Source organism: Streptopelia decaocto (genome assembly GCF_964273445.1).
Source record: "Streptopelia decaocto genome assembly, chromosome: 3".
Classification (NCBI taxonomy): Eukaryota; Metazoa; Chordata; class Aves; order Columbiformes; family Columbidae; genus Streptopelia; species Streptopelia decaocto.
The window spans coordinates 46,720,340-46,741,925 of record NC_138656.1 but is presented as its reverse complement, the minus strand read 5'-3'; the positions used below and the strand labels follow the sequence as shown (position 1 = coordinate 46,741,925).

The window sequence follows — 21,586 nt, the reverse complement described above, 5'->3', positions numbered from 1 at the left end:
TACAGGGCAGCCTGGCCCCCTCCCATGCCAGACTGGCCCATTCCAGGCTGGGAGCAGTAGTGACAGATCAGAGGAGTGTTGATTGAATTCACCTCACAAAATCCCCCACCACGGGGACACTTAAACTATATCCCAGCAGGTGCCCGAGACCATCCTGCCAAGAACAACCTGCCGTGGCTCAAAACAACCAGACCCCCCCACCACCCATTTCCCACTTCCATTTTAAATGAAGCCCCTCATTTATACTGCTTGGTAACACCTCTGCCCTTCTCTGCAAGCCTTGCCAGATTAATTGCCCTCCCACGAGGAAGGCTGGGCTCGGTGGAGAACAGTGATGCCATCAGCCATGCAACATCAGCAAAAAGAGACACGCCAGCTTCACAGTTCAAAGCTGGGTTGCTCGCCCCAGGGCAGCACCACCTCCCCTTGCTACCACGAGGCCTGGGGCAGTGCTCGGCCAAATGATATCAGGCACGTGTTGTTGGAGGAAGAGATCGCGTTGGAGGAGGAGATTGCTCAGTATCTCCCCACAGGAGCCTGGGAGTGGGGAGAGAAGCGTCCCCATGCCTGCCAGATTTCCCTCTTTGTAATGATGTCATGCATCACCCACATACTTGCTTGGGGTTGTGGCTCAGCGCAGGTGAGCCAGGCTTTGCCTTGGCCTTTGCAATGTTTGCCAGATGAGCAATAGTCGGTGATAAGACGTTTTACTGCCCCAGAAACAGCACGCATGAGACCCACCTTTCCCAGCCCTCTGTCAGCCACCTCCAGATGCCCCATAGGCAGGAACCGCACGGGACGAAGGCCTGTTGTCTGGGAGAAAGGCACATTTCTGCCCAGCAAGGCAGGCTGGGAGTTGTGTGTAAAGGAGACTCTACCAGCCTTGCCTCCCCAATGGAACCCCTGTCAGTGCTCTGAACCTTCTGCCCAAAGCAGGGGACAGTGCCACCCTTCATGGGAGACATGACCTGACTAGGGACACGCAGCCAGCTACCAGAGGCATCTCGACTTCTCAACAGCTATCCCAAGGTGTGAGCTGGGCTAAAATCCACTGTCACAGAGGAGAAGGCGTCTCCAGAACTAAATCAGGGTGCAGAGGAGAGTCTGTCCAGGTCCCAGGGAGTATCCTACTCCAGAAGACATTACAGTGCCACATTTGCAACAAAGCTAGCTTCCCTTTCTATTTTTATGGATACTAAAGTGTTATCAACAGTTTTGTTGACATTTTACCACCAGAGAAGAACTCTCTGCAAATAACCAGTTCTAACAGAGTCTTAGTTAATTTGCCTTCATTTGACAACAGAACTCTCGGCTTTCTATGCTGTTTGTAAGTCTTGAAGGGCACAAGTCTACGTGCACATGCTTATAAACAAACATGCAAACCTATTGCCAGGCCCTTCCCTTTTCTCTTACTTCAGATGAGCCAGAGATTAATGACAAAGCAAGCACCAGAGGTGCTCCACAGCAGTACTATCCCTTAGGGTTTGGGTCTATCCATCCCAGAGGTAAGCATTACAGAGACAGGAACAAAGGGCAATGGACTTGGCTTCGTGGCCCTAAGGTTTTCTGTAGAGCTTAGGTTGTGCAGATCTTGCTGATGTACCACTGCAAACATACAACCCTATTAGTCATAGAGAATTAACCAAAGACAGCCATACTGTCAGAATTATTCATTTGACACCAACACATTCCCTCACCAAGGAAGGGAACAAACCACCCACCTCACTGATGAGGAATGGGCACCTACATCCAGTGGAAAGAGAGGAGATATCTCCTGAGGGAAATTCAGGGTGATGCTCTGCCACTCTGCCTAATCACTGCAGTGGAGTTGAGGAAGTTGCATGGCTGCAGTTAAGTACCACTTCGACCTAGCTCCTGCTGCATGTGCAATCTGTTGACAGAAAGATCCCCCCCAAACTTACCCATTGCGGGAAGTAAGCCTGAGGTTCAAAATATTTGCCAGCATGGACCTTCTCCCTGTAGTTGCCCAAGTCTGCCTGTAAGCTGTAGGCAGCTAGCAAGAAGTAGATTTCTTCTTTGTGGTTGCACCGAGACATAAGTACTTGCTCTTTGAGATGGCAATAGTAGAGCTGCCGTGCCACCTTATCGCTGCAAGACACAAAGGCAAGTTTACTAGAAGAAGAAAAGAAAGGTCTGTCCAGATAAGGCCCCTCAAACACACCTTCCTTGTGAGAGGAGGGATTTAAACTTCAACATCCCTGACGTGTGTCAATACCCCCCAATACAGTTATGTGCATAACCAAGCCAAGATCAAGGTTTTCTCACATTAAGGGTTGTAGAAACATGGGAAATGGTAGCTTCTATCTTGAGGAGCATAGGATCTAAGAAGTTAGGGCAGAAAGCAGATGAAAGAAAAACCATGTAGCCAGTTTCCAAAACAGGTATGACATCAAGCATTTCTGTTTCTCTAGAAAGCCTCTAGCAGTCAGGAGAGTCAACTCCCTTGACTCCCAGTTCTGTTTCTCGCACACCTGTCCTCCTTTCCCCTCTAAACCTGGGACTGCTTTTTCATTTCACCTTGCCTTGGGCTCAAGGTACTTTTCAACAGCTAATTCCCTGCTAGGTAGATCAAAAGATGTGGGAGCCTTGGGCTTGTTTTTGTCTTCATCAAGCTGCCAAAGAGGAACAGTCTGATAAGGAATAAGCAATGATAGCCCATACACCTCCCGCTGTCAGAGCTCATGGGAAGCAGGCTGCTGACATGTACATATGGATGAAGAGCTGGACATGACAGTCTGCTCATAAAAGCGTGAGTGTGTATATAATTTGAAGGGGCCATGTAACTACCTCTGCATGGCTCCACAAACCTAAAATTAAATTACCAGTGCAAAAGAAAGTTGCTTGGGATGCTAGAGGATATGTACATTGGGGGGTGGTAGAATGATATGCAATCTTCCTTTGTACCTAAAAGCAAAACTAAATAAAAAACACTTAGCAGCCAAACAGACTCCAGTAGAAAGACTCCTCTGTATCCAAAATGAAAGGCTATGCATAGAGAAAAACAAAAAACCACAAAACTTTGTTCAAGATGAGAACAAATGCCAAAAATTTGGTAAAGATTTTAATCCACTCGAATGATCCCAGCTCTTGGCTTGCCCTGGGGTCACAGCCACGCCAGAAGTGCTGATGTAAATTAACTCTGTCAGTTGTTCATTTTTAACTGCCTCATCCTTTGTTCTGTACTGTGGGTGAGGGTGGTGGTGTTTTGAGTGCAGGCCATATTCCATGTGAACGGACTACACTCAAAGGCAAAACTCGCTAACTTATGAAGTCATTTCTTTTGTCCACTTACAGAAGTTCATTTCCAGAAGCAGACTGCATATGGGACTGCTCAGATACAGAAAAAACAGAAACAAAATTACTAGCAAGTATTCTGGAGTATAAATAGATATTTTTCCTATATTCATCTGATGTTTTTCACACAAACAAAAGATACAACCAAAAGAGTGTCAAACATATTTTGGTACTGTCATCATTCAACCTGCTCTCTAAACACAGATGGAAAAGCAGCCACAATCTTCCTAGGGATAAGGAGTATGATTCAGGAAGAAAACATTCATGGCTGGGTGAGAAAGTCTGTGAAGGTCTTAAAAAAAAAAAAAAAAAAAAAAAAAAAAGTGGATTTTTCAAGCTTATTTTTGTGAGCTCGCAGATATGAGCTTAACAAAGAAACATGATTTTTCTTGCCTTTTAAGAACACAGTGAATAATTCAAAACACAGTTAACTACCACAGAAGGGAACTTACCTTATAACTCTTCCATTTTCTACGTAGTATTGTACTCTAAAGAATGCAACAAAAGGAGGGCTGAATTTCTCTGCTCCCTAGAGTAGAGACAGAAGACATGTTAAATAACATTCAGCATCCAAAATTCCTGTTACCCCGTCTGGTAATGTTCTTTTCTCCCAAGCTCGCTCTCCCATACTGCTTTTCTTTTTCTGCTCTTGGCAAGTTTTATGGGGGGATGTGACTATCTTGGAGGCTCCCAACAGTGAGGCACCACAAAACATTTACACTGTCTGAAAGGCAAAACATCCAGGGGAGGGTGGAAGATTTTGGGCAGTGGGGATGAGCAGGTCCCAGCGCAGCCTGGGGACGCGCAGCCTGGCCCAGAGTTGCCTGGCTCAGCACCTGGCAGCACCGCAGAGGTGTCAGTGCTGAATGCAGGGAGCTGCACCCGGTGAGCCGCGCACAGGCTCCCTCCCGGCAGCAGGCAGGGCGCCGCGGCAGCAGGGCAGCGTGCCACGCCGGCACGGCTGCGGCATGTTGCCAACGCACACCTGGGAGTAACCAGCCATGCCTGTGCCTCACCACATCACTGAGTGGGGACACACACGCTGCTGCTGCTGCGTTCAGCATTTACTGCCTCAGGCTGAGGTGCACCAGCCTGATGTTTTAACTCCCCGCTTTTTGTTTGGCAGGGTTAGTATTTAGTTGTTCACACCCTCCTGCAGCCACAGACCTAAAGGAGACACTGATGTCTGCCTCATACCGAACACACATCTATTAGAAGAAAGCCAGCAAGAGTTCTGCTGTTGTTTTAGCTGCAGCCTACCTTTCAGACTTACAAGCCTGTTAAAACAGGAGGAAAAAAAAAAAAAAAAAGGAAAAAAAAAAAAGGAACATCTGGTCTTACTAGCTTATTCTCTCATCTTTCCTAATTTGCCAGTTACTTTTTAAATGTTCATACAGGTAACTTTGCTCACACGGGCAGTTCTAAGACCTTGCCGGCCAGACCCACCTCACTGAGACAAGGTACATGGCATGACATGCGTGTCTGATGCAGACAGCAGCTTCTTGATCATCATGCAAATACTTACATTTTATTTCTGGAACTTGTTCATAATCACCCTATTTTATCAGCTGGACTGGGCTTCCCACCTGAAACCTCTTCTTAGGAATTAAATCCCTGTCTGCTAACCCAGTCCAACAGCCTAATTCCTCTCAGACATCAGTACTGCCAATGGTAACTCATTCAGCCTTTCATGATTCGTCTCTCACCAGAAATTTGACACTGATCCTAACTTGAAAAATGTTGCAAGAATCCAGCCTCAAAGCAACCACAAAGCATACCCCATCTTGAGGTGACCAGAAACACCTGCCTTGGGATACCCACAGTGGCTGGACAGACAGCCCTCTGCATGACCGGCAGCTGTCTTTGAAGTAACCCTCACTTGTTTGGGAGAAGTAGTATGGGAAAAGAGAGATCTCCAAACCTCAGTAGTCATCCACAAACTTCTCTAAGCAGCAGAAATAGCAAGCGTGCCTACTCTGCAAAAGAAAACCCTTAAGGAAGGTGGAAAAAGTCATAACGAGCTAATTAAGATATCTGAATGTAATTGCATACTACACTTTGTTCTAGACTGCGGCTCCTCTAATAATGACACACACAAACAAGCATTATCATGTCTGAATGACTGGCACTAAACAATTACATAAGCTCGTCTTTATTTCACATAGTTTTTCCCTCCCTTGACAGGGCTCACTAGCCTTAAAGAGCTAAAACTTTTCACAAACAAAATATCCTTCCTCTCACTACACTGACCTTTTGCATGTACTTTGGAAGAGTCAGAGCTCTAGTCCTCTCCTTCGTACAAGGTTCAAGTCACAAAAAGGCATTTTAGGCTGTTCTGCTTAAGGATAACAAAGAAGACTCATGGGCTTGGCAAAGTTCAAGAGGAAGACTGACCAGCTGACCTTCTCCACTCCAGCAGCTGAGCAGCAACCAAGTGGCTGCTATTGCTCAGGTAAAGTTGTGTAAGGGGCTGTTTTAGCTCTTTTAATGAATTGTACAGCCGTGCATAACTCACTACATCTTGCTGCTAAACAGCATTCTGCAGACCATCTTCAAGAAATGCCTTATGGACCTTAGTTTCAGAGCTTTTATTTCACTAAGTAGTCCAATATCAAAGCAGTAGCCTCCAAAATTAAACATCTGTCTTACTTTGGTGGTCTCTTTCTTCCATTCCTTTGAAAAGTATTTGCTAAGCTTCTGCTCCAGGTCTATAAAAACATATTCATTATCTGAAAGACAAGAGGAAAAAGCATTTTATGTTAAAGAATTAGAAATTCTTATTTATTAAACACTTAGATGACTCCACATGTTATTTCCAAGCAATACACTTTAAAACAAAGCTGGCCAGGAAACAGACAGGCCAGGGAAAAGAGAGGGCACCAAGTCTCTTAAGTACATGTGCTACTCCAGCCAGTATGGAAGAAACACCAGATACGCCTTGATTCAAGAGATGCTGAGCTGAAGTTTCCCAAGCCCATTACCCAGAAATGCAGAATTCTTGCTTTATAAGCAAGAAGGCACTTACAAAAGGGAAACATCATCTTACCAACCTAATTGTACTGTCAGTTTAGCAGGTTCAGTTTTCTATTATTATTAAGCAAGCAAGCCCTACCCAAGCTTCCACTCTGCCATCATGTGACACCATCGTCCAACGTGGCATAAACAATCAGACAGAGTCAGGTATTTGATAGATTTAATTGTCTACATATGAATGGGATCCTCTAAATGGTGAGAAAGAAGACCAAACCCAAATGCCCTCCTCAGAAGGTCTGGTATCTCCTCCTCATACCCAACCTCTTTCATAGAGCAAAATGATGAATAAAAGGAAGGGAAAACTGGCCTCAAAGGACCAGGACTTGCTCTCCACCTAGGTGAGGGTGAGTACGAGACAGCCTGAGCAGCACATCATCTCGGAAGAGCTTTGTGCTGCTTTCAAAGCCATTGTTTTGTAACACGGCTTGCCAATTATCAAATCCTAACAACTCCAGTCAGTAAAAAGATTTTTCCCTAAGCATTCTCCAGTCTCTTTAAAAAAAGACCTGACTGATGTTTCAGGCTTCAGTGGCAATGCCAGCTGAGCACATTCATCTGACCAGTCCCTCTACTTTTTGGTCTTGCCCAGGAGGGTGTTTTGACAGGTGACATAAGTGTCAAGTTGAAGAGCTTGTTCTTCAAACATGAAGGGAACAGTAAAAAAAGGATAAAACAAAAAGAAAAATAAAATGAAAGAAAAAAAAAAGAAGACAGAAAAAGATACAAAATAATAAAAAAGAACCTTTTGCAAAACAACCTTCTGCCCTGAAGACTAGCCCAGACTTTCAAGCTTTGGTTTTTGCTTTCTGATGTCAAACAAAAACAAGGGAGAATAGAGGTGAATTTTTACTAACAGAAATTTACAACAGAACGAGCACCTACACTGGTGTCTGTGCAGCAGATGAAGGGCTGGCAGAGGCCAGCATCACAGCAGGCATTCAAGGGGGCTCTGAGCTACCTCACAGACATCCTCCCAGAGCATTCCAGTCCCTTACACGGGCAGATACAGGAAATATTTCCTTTGCAAGGTTTTAAAAAACAAGCAAGCCAAACAACCTGCTATTGTCACCTCCTTCAGCTCCCACCTTAAGTGAGAGAAACCACAGCTGGTGCTAGCCAGAACTGGTCCGCACACCACACTAACAGGAAGCCTTGCGTAAAATACCAGTAACATCGGACACAAATAAAGAGGACAATCCCCCCCAAAATCCTGTTTCCATCTCTACAGTCTTTCCTGCATTGCATTGATTACAGCTGTAATTTTTATATCACTATACTTCTGTTTAACACATTGCTTGACATGTCACATACATATACAGCACAGTATTAATGGCAGCATTGAAACTGCTGTACAGAAATCCTGAAAATGTTAGTGGTGGGAATTTAAGTGCTGTAGCACACAAGGTGATACAGAAGTTGTTTTGCTATTTTGACAAGGAGAAGAAGAAGTTTTAGCATCGCAGAGACTGCATCTTGTACCTGCCTCTTCACTTATGCCTGTGAGATGGGGTGGCTGGGGGGGCTACGCTGGCGTCAGTTCTTAAGTCCATTAACATCAGATAATACTGCCTTGAAAAGGTTGATATAAGTGGTAGTCAGTGAGAGAGATGGGTTTGATCCATCTCTTGGACTTGCCTCTGTCCCTTGTCAGCTGCCAAGCTGATAAGCATCCCTCTGTAGAGCTTTTATTAAAAAGTAAATAACAGCTCATTTAGAAAGCAACTGCTCAGCAAGCAACAGAAGTGGGATAACATGAGCACAGCACCCAGTCCCTCCCTGGGTTTCAGCAGCCCCTGGGCAGGGCACTGCAGGCTGGGCTGGGGCTGCTCCTAGTGGCACCTGGCTGGTTCCGCCAGCACCATCTGGTGCAGAAGGTGGGGGACCTGCACAGCTGTAACCAGCTGTGGGGGCAGTTTTTCCTTCTCGCTCAGGAATGATCCTGTGCCCAGAGGCATTTAGGGAAATGCATGAATAATTCCTCAGCCACAATGGAACGATGGCAACAGCAAGTGTGGTGATATAGCCTGAGACTATCATCACACATGGAGACCAGGACAGAAAGGGGAACAGGATGACAGAGCAGTTCCACTGTAGCAAAGCCATTTGTTACCCACACCCCATAGCTGCTATTTATCTTCATCATGTTAATTAGTTTAGAGAGATGATTCTGGAAGGGCCAGATGCCAAGCCTGAGGACTCCAGGTCATTATCATGTCCACTGAGAGGTGCACATAAACCCCAAGAATAAGGCAGGCTGAAGGAGGAGGACACCCCAATGTACCAGCTCTCCCTGGGGGTCCTGCTCCTCCCCAGCCCAGCATCCTCCCGTCCTCCCTCCCATGCAGGAATGCAGCCCTGAATTCCTGTCTTAATGAAGTTAATATTGCTGGAATGTCAACCTGCAGCGTAAGCCTCCATCTACAAAAACAAAGAGGTTATTTCCTGCCCCAGCCCTATGTGGGTTGCGGGTTTTTTTCCTTAAGCTGGGTTAGTGGTGAAACTTGGAGATCTTTGTCAGATGCTAAAACTGTCTTTGGTTTGAAAACAAGTATCTCTAACAGAGATGAGGGCACCAAGTTGCAGCACCTTAGAGCAGTGCTGTAAAGGACAGTATAGAAATGCACAGATCATCGCCTTTCCAGGGAAGAACATGTCCGATCTGTGGAACCAAGCAGGGATGGATACTCAGCAGGTATGAACTGTCATTGCTTCACTGGCCTCAGCTGAAGGACAACAACTGAAAGGTACTAAGAAGCTGGCTTAGAAGGACGCATGCATGCATATATGCGCATGGCCACCAGCAGCTACTGACACTGCACTCATGAATCTCATCTCAGTGCTGGCAACGAGCTAAAAAATACATCATACCAGCTTCTCTTAAAAGTTTCCCTCACGTATGTGCACAAAGATATCAGGCCTGGCACAACACACCAGTGCACTGCACTGCAATCCCAACAAACACATCTGGACAGCTGGCTAGTTTGCAGCGCTGCAATTTATACATTTCTCCAAATTTTAGCTTTTAAGAACTCTCAAATGAACTGGAAAGTTTGTGCTGTAAAAATCTTACTTCAAATGAAGCAGTCACCAGAAATGCAAACATTCAAGTGCTCCTACTCTGAAAAATTAGCTTAGCACATTTACATATTTAAGCAAATATAGGGCATGCATTGTTGTAAAAAAAATAATGGGCCAGGTACCCAGTCAGAAAAAAAGCGACACAGTTCCAGGGAGTTACGCAGATTTACAATAGGTATTATTTACACTGTAGGGAAAACAGGAACAGAAAATTATGGCTGTAATACTGGGTCAAATCAATTCTGAGTCATTGTTACTCTAAAAGTCACTATTTTACATTAACCAGTGCCTCCCCATTTCATTTTTTTTTATGAAGGGTAACTTCCCTGCAGAATAGGTAAGTAATGGTGAATGCAAATAACCTGTTCTCCAGTGCCCATTTTGGGCTAGGAGCACTGAGAAATTCCATGGATGTAAGTTATTTACCCATCCTACCAAGAGGGAGAGCTCAGGCCCTGCTGGCAGCCAGGAATGTCCCATTAGCTCCTTTAGTTGAGTCAAGTGTATTTTAATATTATACCTATTCACACCATCCAGAAGAACAGGATTCAAATAAAACACAGATTAGTGCAAAGCCAAACTTCTACCTATCAAGCATTTCCCACATTATAGAAAGGGAAAAAAATTATCCTTGGCTATAGTACTTAATTTCTCCCAGGTGCTGCAAGAAGCCTCGTGGTAACACCACTATTTCCAGGAGCAGAACAGAGGGATGGCTGGGGTAAGGGAAGAGATAAAGCTTAAAGAAAAAAAAAAATTAAAAAAGACTGCTCAGAAATCTCTCTTGATGCAGGCTGTAGACCTCACATAACCTGTTTAGCTTCCCTGAATACCAGCATGGATTTTTTTGTTTCTTTATTGAAGAAGAGCCAGGTACACACTCCTTTTGCATGTAGAGCTCCCCAGGCTTCCAAGTGCTGGTGGCCTGTGAACATCACTATCCACATGGCATCTGTTCCCAGCACCTCTACATAACTTCTTGATGCTCCTGGTGTTACTATTCAAGCCAACAGCAAGAAATCTTGCCCACTTTTCAATACCTGGTTGTTTAGTTTACTGTAGGGTCTAGAAGAACTTGGTTCAGGATAACCTTGTGTTTTTAGCTTTAGCTGGGAAGTATATGCATCCCAAGTGAAGAAGGGAAGAACCACAACACAGGATGAGAGTAAAGCAGGGGAGGTCCTGGCTGAGATTGTTTTACCCAGGATGGACAGAAGCAATAAGGAGTGAAGAGCAAAAGGAAGCAATACCAAGAAGTCCAAGGCAGTGTGGCTGTTAGGATCTATTGAGGTCTGAAGACTGAGATAGAGACTCAGTCATTCCAGACGATGGGTAGGCACTGCAGGAATTTTATGTTGGCATCTAACAGTTAGCAACAAGGCATGCCCAAGCAAAGCTCTTTGGACTTTTGGCAGTGTCACAGGGGACTCTTCTGTACAAGAAGAGCTGCAGGACCATTTCCAGCACTGCTCATCCACAAGCAAACAAACCCCTTGCAAGTGTCAGACAGGACAGCCCTTGGAGGAGCATTATACACTTTAACATCTGAACTGCTGCAATTCCCTCTAGGTGGCACATCTCTGCCCATGTTTTCCTTACATTGCATTTAACTCTTTTTGGAGGTATCCGAGTCATTAGAATAGAGCTGTACCTTCTTAGGTTAGGATATAGAAGCAATTCATAAAGGAAATGTAACTATCCAAGCACATATTTGAGGGAGGAGAGGCAGAAGCAGGGACAGTGGGGAAGGACTGGGGCATAGAAATAATCTGAGGGTATTTTGTACAACTTCTGTTGTCACTAGTCTGTCTTCTTAAGAGAACCTTTCTTATAATAGGTAGCCACACAATACAAAAATAACATGGTAGCGTATGCTGCCCACGAGGAGGATACTGGAGGATACTCAGGCACAGAAGAGTTAACTGGAGGCAGAGTGGTCTTGGCAGAGGTAACCACCAAGCTCCTTGGCAAAGCACACAAGGAAGGAGGGCTGGGAGGCTTGGGTCTGGCACGGTGAACAGCCATAGCTGTAATAACTGCACGATGATCCTTGAGGCAGGGGAGCTGAAGCAAAGTGATTTGGCTTTGTTAGAAAGCCAACCTGACAAACTGAGACTGGCAAGGTGTAGGAGCTGCAGGCTTGCTCTTTCCCAATGCAAGGCTTTCTTCTAGGGTTGAGCAAGGTTTGCTCCTAGAAAGGAGAAGCCCAAGATTGAGGATCAGAGGGATCCAGGCTATAACAACAAAGGAGGCCTGGCTGTTCTTTGTCTGCTGACAATCGGTTTTGTTTCAGAAGACTGAATTGTGTTGCTGCATACACTTTCTGATAAAGAGAGGGAAACCTCCCACAGAGCACTAGATAAGGGTGACCCTGCAGGAGGAGCTGCAATGTAAGACCCAGTTGCTGAAGCCTATGAAGCCAGCTTGAACCTGGCAGGGTTGCAGGGTCTTTCACTGAGCAAACTAAAAGGAAAAAAACCACACTTAAGCAGCAGCAGGAGCACACACAAGATATAGCCTGCTTGATCATCTGTGACAGAAGTAGAAGAGCAACATGTCCCAAGCTTTGTGCGTTTTGGCTTCCCATTAATATACACTCCTGAACTTAATTCTCAAAGGGATCAAATTCTTCTTATAGTCACAAGCTTTCCCTGCCCCCCCAATGCAGTTGGCTGCAGTGTTTTGCATCTTGAGAATCAAAAAAGCTCAAGAGCAAAAGGGTGAAAAATCCTGTCCTGACACCATTACTGTTAAATCCTGAAGCTTGCCCTCAGCATCTGTAAGAGAAGTAAAGGCAACAAATTTGAGCAATGAATGCTGGAAGACATGCTCCAAGACCTACAGCTTAGATCTCCCAGCATTTGTGGTTTGCAGTTTGCCCAGTGCTTTGTGGTGCTGTTTTCACTTTTGCCACACTCAGGGGTTAAACTTCTGTTTATGATTAAGGTCCCCAACCTCTCCCCCTCACACACATACTTACTATGAGACCAACTGAGCATTAGTCTATCTGTACAACGTCTACAGGTCAAATGGGCTCCTAATCCAGATAATCCACCCAATGTGATTGGTTACAGTTCTGTAGAAATCCCTTAATTTTCATTCTCTTGCCACTGCTCTCAGTCAGGGGTTTGTTGACAAATTAGCAGCAAGGTAATGGATGCAGACGGATTGAATATCTTGTTCTGCATGTGGCAGCATCAGACTGCCAAAAATAAATATACATTAAGAAGATGAGAAATACACTCTTATTACAACAGGGTGGTTGTTTCTTAAAAAATGACATCTTAGAGCTGCAGGAAAGAGAGGTGAAAGCATGATGCAGAAAAGGAATACTTGGGTCTGAAATGCAAATGCTTCCTCTCCAGTTTCCTGACATCTAACCCACCCTTGCCCCGCAGACCAGCCGCACACCTTCCCTATGCAGCAGCGACTTGCTGCCTGGGCAAGGCGCTTGACTTACGAACCCACAAGACAACCCTGGGCAATGGAAAACTTACCCAGGCCTCCCCACAACCTGACCAGTCTGCTTCCCTTTCTTGATAGCTTGCCGTATAACCAAAAATCCCTGAAAAGCAGACCATGCCTTAAAAGCTACGTCCAAATGCCTGAGATGGAGAGTGCTACATTTGCAATGGAATCAAGACCTCACCTACCACTGGCAGCAAGGGAGAAGATCACTAGTCTGTTGGACAAAACGTGGGGGAAAAAAAAAGATAAGGTTGGGGAACCGAAAACAAAATACTTCCTTCGCTACAGCTCCACAGCTCCTGGAGCTATTTTATAAACAAAATAAAGAAACCCCTAAAGCCCACCCCAGATGACTCCAGTCAGCAGCATACTGGACTTTCACAGACTAAAGGTGAAGACCAGAGGAAGCAACAGTAGACAGACCAGGTTTGCTTGAGAAAGAGAGAGAGGTGGGGGGGGCTACAGCCTTCCCGGTGGCCATTTGGGCTGAGAAACTCACTGCCGACACTTTCCTGTTGTCTGGCCCCAACAGTTTCTTAAACAGAGGCACAAATGAAAATAAACCTCCTCCTTAACCAAAATGCTGGCACCTGCCTGGGTGGCAGAGGGAGATGGCTGTCAGGAGAAGCCAGGGTTAGCATGTGGTACTTCAAATTAAGCAGCTTTACAAAGTGAGCTACAGCAAGCAGGAATGAGGAACAGTCACGAAAACAACACACACACAAAAAAGAGAGAGGTTAATTCAGGCTACTGGGCTCCTGCGACTCTTTTCCTTCACATTTTTCTAAGAGCTTTGCAAAGAATCAGCTTCTCTAAAAACAGAGAGTGTTTATGTGAAGTGAGAAGATTGTTTACATTTAAAGTTATTGGCAATATCCAATAGCTTTAAACACACACAACAAGGCAGTTATACTGCATTTCCAACAGGCTGAGAGGCATCTGCTACAAACAATAAGGTATTTTGGAGCCAGCACCCCTGTGCTTGTCAGGATGAAGGAAACTGCTCCATGCGAAAGGTGGGAGAGAAAGAACAGGGTACAGAAAATATGAAACAAAAATATATATAAAGGGGGAAAAAAGTGAAAGAAACACAAGGAGAACAGGAGAAGAGCATCTACTTCAAAGAAAATGGGAATGAAGTTACCCCATCTCACAGGGGAGGACAGGAGCTTGAATTTCACCTGAGATGTCCCACAAGTGAAAAAGGCAAAAAACAGTTGTTAAAAAAAAAAAGCTGTGGAATGGGGACTCACAAGAACACAGTTGATTTGCGAAAAAGTTCAGAGCATTCAGGTCTTCCTCACCTAAAAAAAAAACCCTGCACTGGCTTAAACACACATATATTTGTTAGCTACCAGGTTAGTTGCAGTGATGGAATCTCTTGTAGACTCTGTAAATCTTATGGAGATAAACAGCTTACTCTAGTCTTAGTTTGAGTGCTATGCTCAAGAAAAGCAAAAAGTTATTAATAATGAGAATAGAAAGGAAATGAGACAAGTAAACTGAAAAGAAATTATTTTATCCTATTTTATCCCACATACTCATACAGAGACAAAAGAAATCTCATTTAGAAGGACCCAGAAAAAGACTATTCTCACTTCAATGAAACAGTATCTAGAGTTGCAATAGTAAATAATAATACACTTGAGAAAAATTTTGGAAGGAAGAAAAGTCCTTTCCATGCTTTTGGAAATGCAGGGATACAGGATAAGGAGGACAACAGATACATTTCTAATTAGTAAGAGTTGTGGGGGGTGCCAATGCACACATCATCCTAGAAATGCAATATCTCATATCAGTTTGCTCCTTTAAGTCATCATCTTACACTGTCCCTTGGTCAATACTAACCTGTAGGACCAAGCAGGCTGGGCTTCAGGCTACAGACTAAGTTTTGTATTTCTTATGCAATATTTCAAAACTAAATGTGTTCCACACATGCACGCAGTCTCCTCAAACCATTTGAGTTCTCCCCCCACCCCGCCACATTCTTTTCGTGTGACTTCAGAAGAGAAGTAACACTTTCAGCCCCAAAGTTCTTTTAAAATTCACCTCCTGTTCAACTACTGACAGTTTTGAATTCAGTGACAAATATGCTGGCCAGCAACTCGGCTACAGGAGAGAAAGAAAACCCCACAAAGAGGTGGAACGTAAGAACAAAGGAGGAGGACAAAAGCTCCCCCTTCTCCCAATTTGTCTGCCCACATACCAAAGATCAAAAGAGCTCTGAGAAGCCTGTGCATAATCTACATACTTTGTGACCTTATTACAATCAAATTCCCCGCAGGCACGGCCGCTGTGTATATATGCACACACTGTAAATACACAAGCGGGTCGGTGGATGTTTGCCAAGTCATTTGCTCCATGCACTGAGTTTGCTTACTTTTAACAATGCTGAGGCCAAAGAAGTGAGGCTCTTTAATCTTCACTAAATCACAAACTTGCTGAAAGAGCTCCTGTCCAGTGGCTTTGACCTGAAAGAAACAACCAATCCAACATTACAGATGGCTCACACACCTGGATGGAGCAATTCTCCTTTTTTACATTGGCCAATACATTTTTGGGAATCATAGTAAAAAACAACCACCAACCAAAAAAAACCCCACACCACAGAACAAGCTTTGTTTTCAGTATTATTACTATTATCACAGAATAATAATCAACGTGTCATTCTCCTTCCTTCACAGTGCAAAGTAGCTCAGCTCAGTAAGACATGAACATAAAGTTTCCTATCTACTAGCATCTTTGTATAAGAATTTGGAGGGCTGCTGGAGCACTAGTTTTGTACAGTACTGACCAGGCTATTTATAGGTGCTCTTATTAAAAAAAGCGTATTTGTAACTACAGAAATGAAAATACTACTGTCTTACAGATTATTTTTTTTGAGAGGTTAATAGAATAAAATAAAAACAAAAAAGAAACACTTCATTCAGGAGAGCTGAAAACAAAAGTACACAAACAAACCCAAGACTGCATGGCTTGAGCAGAAACAGCTCCTGGGTTAGAGAAGAGATTGCTCTCTACCACACACAGAAGAGCTTGTTCTGTCCCCTGCTGACTTCTGGTCACACAGCAATTAACATCTTCATCTTTTGAAGCTGCCACCAGCGGCCTATAAGCTCTTGCCCGTTTCCATGCCACATGGAGACCTGCCCGTCCTGTTGCCCCCCATAACGCCACGCATGCACCGAGGAAGCACTGGGGAAGCAGAGGTACCAGCACACGCTCCCGCAGGGGACCAGGGGCTGGGGAGTATTTGCCAGCGGCACAGAGCAGGACGGAGCCACAGCACTGTGGCACAGCTACCGAATGCACTTTCCTAGCAGGGCAGCTTGGGGCATAGGCTCCCCCAGCAAGAGTGTGATTCTGGCGATCTGTATGTGCAGACCTGGATGCATACCATGGTTGGAAATTTTCCCCACTATATATCCTCCCACCTATAGCCTCACTTGCCCTTGCCCCATCAAACCACCCCCCAGAGCAGAGCCCATCAGGCACAAACAAAAACCCCCAAACCCCAACCCTCAGAGAATGGAGGGTGAGATTTTAGCAAGAGCAGATGGGGAGAGCAGAACAAAACAAACACAGACAAGCTCTGCCCAGCCCAAGGTGGTACCAGCTGCAAAATGGGACAGAACCTCTGGATTTTGTTACACCGCTGCTGGATGATGCAGATGAGCAGAAGCAGCCTTCCTGAGAGGGGACAGTGCAGCACTAGCGTCACAGCAGCAAAGATGATGGGGCAGAAGCCAACAAGAGAACTTTCCTACAAACTAATCACCACCATCAAACTAATCGCCACCATAACTCTGCAAACCCTTTTAGCACAGGCATGCCACACTCCCCAGAAACTGGCTGTGCTCCCCTCCCTGCCCCAGGATGTAGCATGTCACTAGACATGGACAATGGGAAACTGGAGGTCATTTAAGTACTCATTTTCTTCTACTTGACAAGGCATCACTAGCCAGCCACTTGCTATCTTTTTATCAGGAACTTTGAAATCTGTGCCACACCAATACACACATGTGTGCATATACCTGCTTTGGGAGGGGAGGAGGCAGTGCACAGTTCTGTTAAGACCCAAAACCACATCAGGGTCTTATTATGGGTCTCTGTGCGAGACTATGCCCTTACAATCTCACACCTAAATGCAGCATTTGCTCAGCTGCTGAGAAAAAGCAGCTGGAAAGGAAAGGTGAACACGGATCTGCCTCCTTTCTCAAGGAACCAAACTCTTAGCATGTTCTCCTACCTGGGAAGGACTCACTAAGGAAGAAGTGACCTGCCTCTAGCCAAAATGGTTATGTGCATACAAGAGTCACTGGCAGCACAAGACTCTGTGTAAACGCTATCCTATTAGATAAATTTTGTAAGTGACATGCTTTCACTCCTAAGGGAAGAAAAACCTGCTTTAAGATACTTAGTTCTAGGGAACCAAACACTTCAGTGTTTTGTGACACTCAGCTCTAAAGCACTGATTTAATCATATTTCTTGCACAGCAGGTATGTGAGCTACCACCTTGTCCATTCTACTTTTGGCATTTCTCTTCTGTATCAAGTTTTACTCCCAGCCTTCAAGGCTATGCAATACTGATTACACTTGCAATCAGTGCTCCCTCCTGCCCTCCCCTCTGCTCACAGCAACCAACATTTCCCTTTGCGTTTTTCATCTGTGCTCTTCTCTTCAGACTTTCCTCCCTTTGCGTATGGTTCCTGTGCCAAGGTCCATCCCAGACACGCCATGAATCATTCCTTCCCCTGATACTCAGCCTTGCCCCATGTCAGACTCAAGCCTTCTTTACACGTGAAATCTAATCCAAAGTGAAGTTGAGTGCAAGTTTACAGAAGGTAACTGCTACTCCAGGGTCATTGTGTGTGCAAATATACACACATATTGGTTACCTATCTCTATTTTTTTCTTGGTCCTTATGCTTTAAAATATCAGCTCTCTTGCTTACAGAACTGAAAGACTTCAGATCTACTGTTGCCATTCACCAACGCACAGGACCTCACTGGACTTCCTCCCCTCCAAAAATTTCTCCTCACGCTTCCAGCCTTTCTCCAGCAGCTACGCAAGGAGCAGCATCTGCTGTGGCTTCTCCTGACCTACCCCAGCACAGGCAGGGTGGCTGCCTGCCTGCCTTGCATCCCTTCACTGGCAGCCAGACCTTTGCTAGCACGGGTCTCTCTCCTTCATTCAGCTGCTACCACCCCAGAAAAATTTCAGAAATCTAGTAATAAATACTAGTTCATACTGATCAGCAGGTTCAAAATTATGAGGGAGATAAGCCACAATGCTGGTAGATAACAAAACTGAACAAACTGGATATTACTCCAAGATCTTTGGTGCAACCAATACAGGTTAAAACCTAAAGTTGCACCATTCTCACTCAAAGCCTGCTTAAGCTTCCCAGTGCTCATCCTCCATCTTCCCGCTGGGGCTGCCTGGAGCAAGGCAAGCTGCTTTGTACCATGCTCTGATGTCCAGCCTCCCCAGCAGAAACCTTCCACTTCACCTCACCATCCTCAGGGCAGCTGGTGAGCTGCAAAACCCACTAGTCCTCTGCACTGCTCAGTTTCTCATCATGTTCACAGTCAGTCCCAGGAAGACAGTTTTCCTCGTCCTCATCCCCTCAAATCCATCTATGCATCCAGAAAGGTGGACACCAAAGTAACAGATACCCAATTATGGGGGAAGAGACTTTAAAACGGCTCCTGCTCTTCTGTCTTCAACAACACTTTATGTGAAGGACATAAGACAAACCCATTTTAAAGATCAGGCTTCAATCTACATGTGACCACATAAAACACATATAGGTAAATTCTTATCTGGAAGGGTGGAATTTATATGGGAGGGAAGAAAAAGGAATTACCTGCATAAACAATGTGCTTATCACAGGAAGGATCTATAATTTATTCTGCTGGAAAGATAATGATTCCTGCCTACCTCACTGAGCTGCAAGCTTGTTTAGTATTTGCATTCCACACTGAAGAGGTTAAAAGGCTTTGGAAATACTAAGTAGTAGCATTATTATTCTAATAAATGCACAAGTATCATCTGTGGTTGTGCTAATTAAATATGGGTTCTACCAACATCATTAGAAAATTATTGCCTTGATTTTTTTTTTTTTTTAAAAGAAAAAGTCTCCAGATGCAAAGTCTTAATTTTTGTTGTTGTTTTGAAGGGGTGTTGTGGTAAAGGCAGAAGCCAAATGAAAAGCTGGTTTTGGTGACTTGCCCAGCTCTAACAGGTCATGTTTCACTCTTTATGCAATTAGGACAAAACTGTGCAGTGCGGTCTCATGTTTTGGCCCAGGCAGCTATTCCCTTTCACACGCAGGCATCTCCGCATACATATTTTCGTAACTTCCCAGCTACTAAAGCAAGCAGTAGCATACGTGAGGAGGGAAAATGTCTTTAAAAGAGCTACCAAGGGGTGGCGTGGCAGAGACCCCTCGGCAGGATGAGCTGGCGATGCTTAGGGGGGTGTGACTCTTTAGAGGGGCAGCAGGCAAGAACGTGGGCGACAAAGCACCTTCCCTCCATACCTGCCAGCATTCAATGCGAAAGACCATTTCTTAGGCTTATTAAGCTGCAGTAGCATAGGGGCGCCTCATGGTAAGGTTTTAAATACAGGTTATAGCTATTGCTGCCTGCCCAGGTAAGCACATACAGGGCAGCCCCAGCTCCCACCCCTGCCCAAACGGCTGAGTGGAGGCAAAGGCTTCTCCTGGCCATGCACCCAGGGGCCCTCATGCCCCACTGATCAGCTTCTTGGGAAACCTTGCTCCCGCAAACCTGGGAGGAGCCACATACCAGGGCCAAAGCTGGAGGAGCAAGACCAGAAAGCGTTTCAGGTATCTCTGGTTCAGCCAGTGCCCGCCTCACACCAGGCCAAACCAAATGGTAATGACTAAGCCCACTCATGCCTCCAGCTCCACTTCCCCCACCAAGAAGGACACCCCTGTTCCAGGGAGGATAAACTGCAGGTATCCACGTTTTATTATACCATATGTTCTAAGTGCTGCCTAAACTTAATACGGTGGAGCATGACCCAGTGGTGGAGGCACACCCATTTGCCCAGCTCAGGCACCGGGTACAGCAAGGAGCGGCGACGGCATCAGCCCTGACACCTGCCCTCCTGCTCCCCATCACACCTTCCCCACGGCAGGGCTGCCTCCACTATCTCCAGTCTTCAGCCTCCCTGTTAAAAGCTATAAGATGGTGAGATTTAGGGTCAGTCGCAACAGACCTTTACCCCAGCCTGTGCACCTGCCACCAAGAACTTAATTAAATGATAGCTTTGTGGCTTGCACAAAAGCCAGCAGATTGCAAAAGCCTTTCTGGAGAAGTACCTGGCCTGGGTTTGAACTGGTGACCTAGAAGAGCACCCCACATTTTGCTCTTAAGGCTCTCTTGGGTCCAGGCATTGTGGCTGTTTCAGTTAACGATGCCACACTTAAGCACAGCAGGTAGGAAAATTCCTACATGGATTTTGAAGATTAGCATGGGTGCTTTCAAAAGGCACAGTTTCAGTCAAGTGCTTAAAAATAACAGTTCACCTCAACTGTCTTCTCCCCCTCCCCATCCCAGAGTGGGGAGGCGAGGGGGGAAACCACCACAACAAGCCAAAACCAAAGAAAAAACTCCCTAGCCCACACGTGAGTGCGCACACACGCTGACAAGAGAGCACTTATCTTTGAGGCTAGCTTGTCCCCTGAACTTGAAGTGCCTCTGTCAGCTCAGTTTCTCACAAGTTCAAGGTGCAGCCCGCGTTGCACAAAGAGGCACCGCACAGTGCTGGACACTGTGCCATGCTGGGCTGCCAGCCGATCCAGCTCTGCTGTCACTCATGAACACACACTTAAGGCATTTGAAGCAGTGATCAAAGAAATGAAGTGACTTACCTCTAGGTTTTTTTTTTGTGTAAAAGTACTCAAAGGAAGGAGAAAAATGCTCAATGGCTGTTTACTCTGCCTTAGAGACTTTGAAGGGATCTGCAGACCATCAAAACTAGAAATAGCTAAAATGCCATTGAAATGGTCATGTGTTGGGCATGCTTGCTACATCATCACGGTATTTCAGGTTCAATTCTTTAAAAATTGCTAACTATTAGGGGCAAAAACACTGAGAAAGTATAAACAGAGGAATAACAACAGAAAAAGAGCAGAGGGGATCCCTGGATATCCAAAAACACAACAGGGACTTTCAAGGAACTCTGCATATGAGCTGAAGCTGCCCAATTGAAAAATGGAACACCAAATACCCTAAGCTGACTAACAGCCTTTTGGTCAGCAGACCAGCACCAGGTTTTGGGGAGAACAAAGGGAGCTAACAGAACAGAACCGCAGCAGCAGCCCCGACACTGCAACCTCCCGGCCACTCACCCCCACGTCGAGGCTGAGCTGCTCCCGGGTAGGCAGGAACACACAGACGCTCCGGCTCTCCGGCTGCATCCTGCCGGTCAGCAGCACCCTGCTCATGGTGGGCAGCTCCGCGGGGGCCAGGGTCTCCTCTCCAGGCAGGATTCAGGCTCCCTTCATCCCACGCACCTACCGAGAAGGTGAGAGCATCAGTGTCGCACTCCCGCTGGCGCTGGGAGCAGCCTGCACCACGTTTGATGGGATGTTTTCCTCCTTGCTGTTTAAAAAAGCAAACTTATCAATTTTACAGCACCACGGCCAATGTTTCCACC

General features: G+C 45.5%; 1 protein-coding gene across 1 annotated transcript in view; it reads right to left on the bottom strand.

The window, feature by feature from the left end:
- The window catches only part of FRMD1 (FERM domain containing 1), a gene marked incomplete at both ends in the record, with an annotated part of 30,522 nt that extends 9,148 nt beyond the window's left edge, over positions 1-21,374 (bottom strand). Inside the window, 5 exons of the mRNA XM_082048452.1 lie at positions 1,923-2,109; positions 3,768-3,844; positions 5,965-6,044; positions 15,275-15,365; positions 21,279-21,374. Coding sequence (XP_081904578.1) covers positions 1,923-2,109; positions 3,768-3,844; positions 5,965-6,044; positions 15,275-15,365; positions 21,279-21,374 — 531 coding nt within the window. The remainder of the gene's footprint in view (positions 1-1,922; positions 2,110-3,767; positions 3,845-5,964; positions 6,045-15,274; positions 15,366-21,278) is intronic.
- Positions 21,375-21,586: the final 212 nt, after the last annotated feature.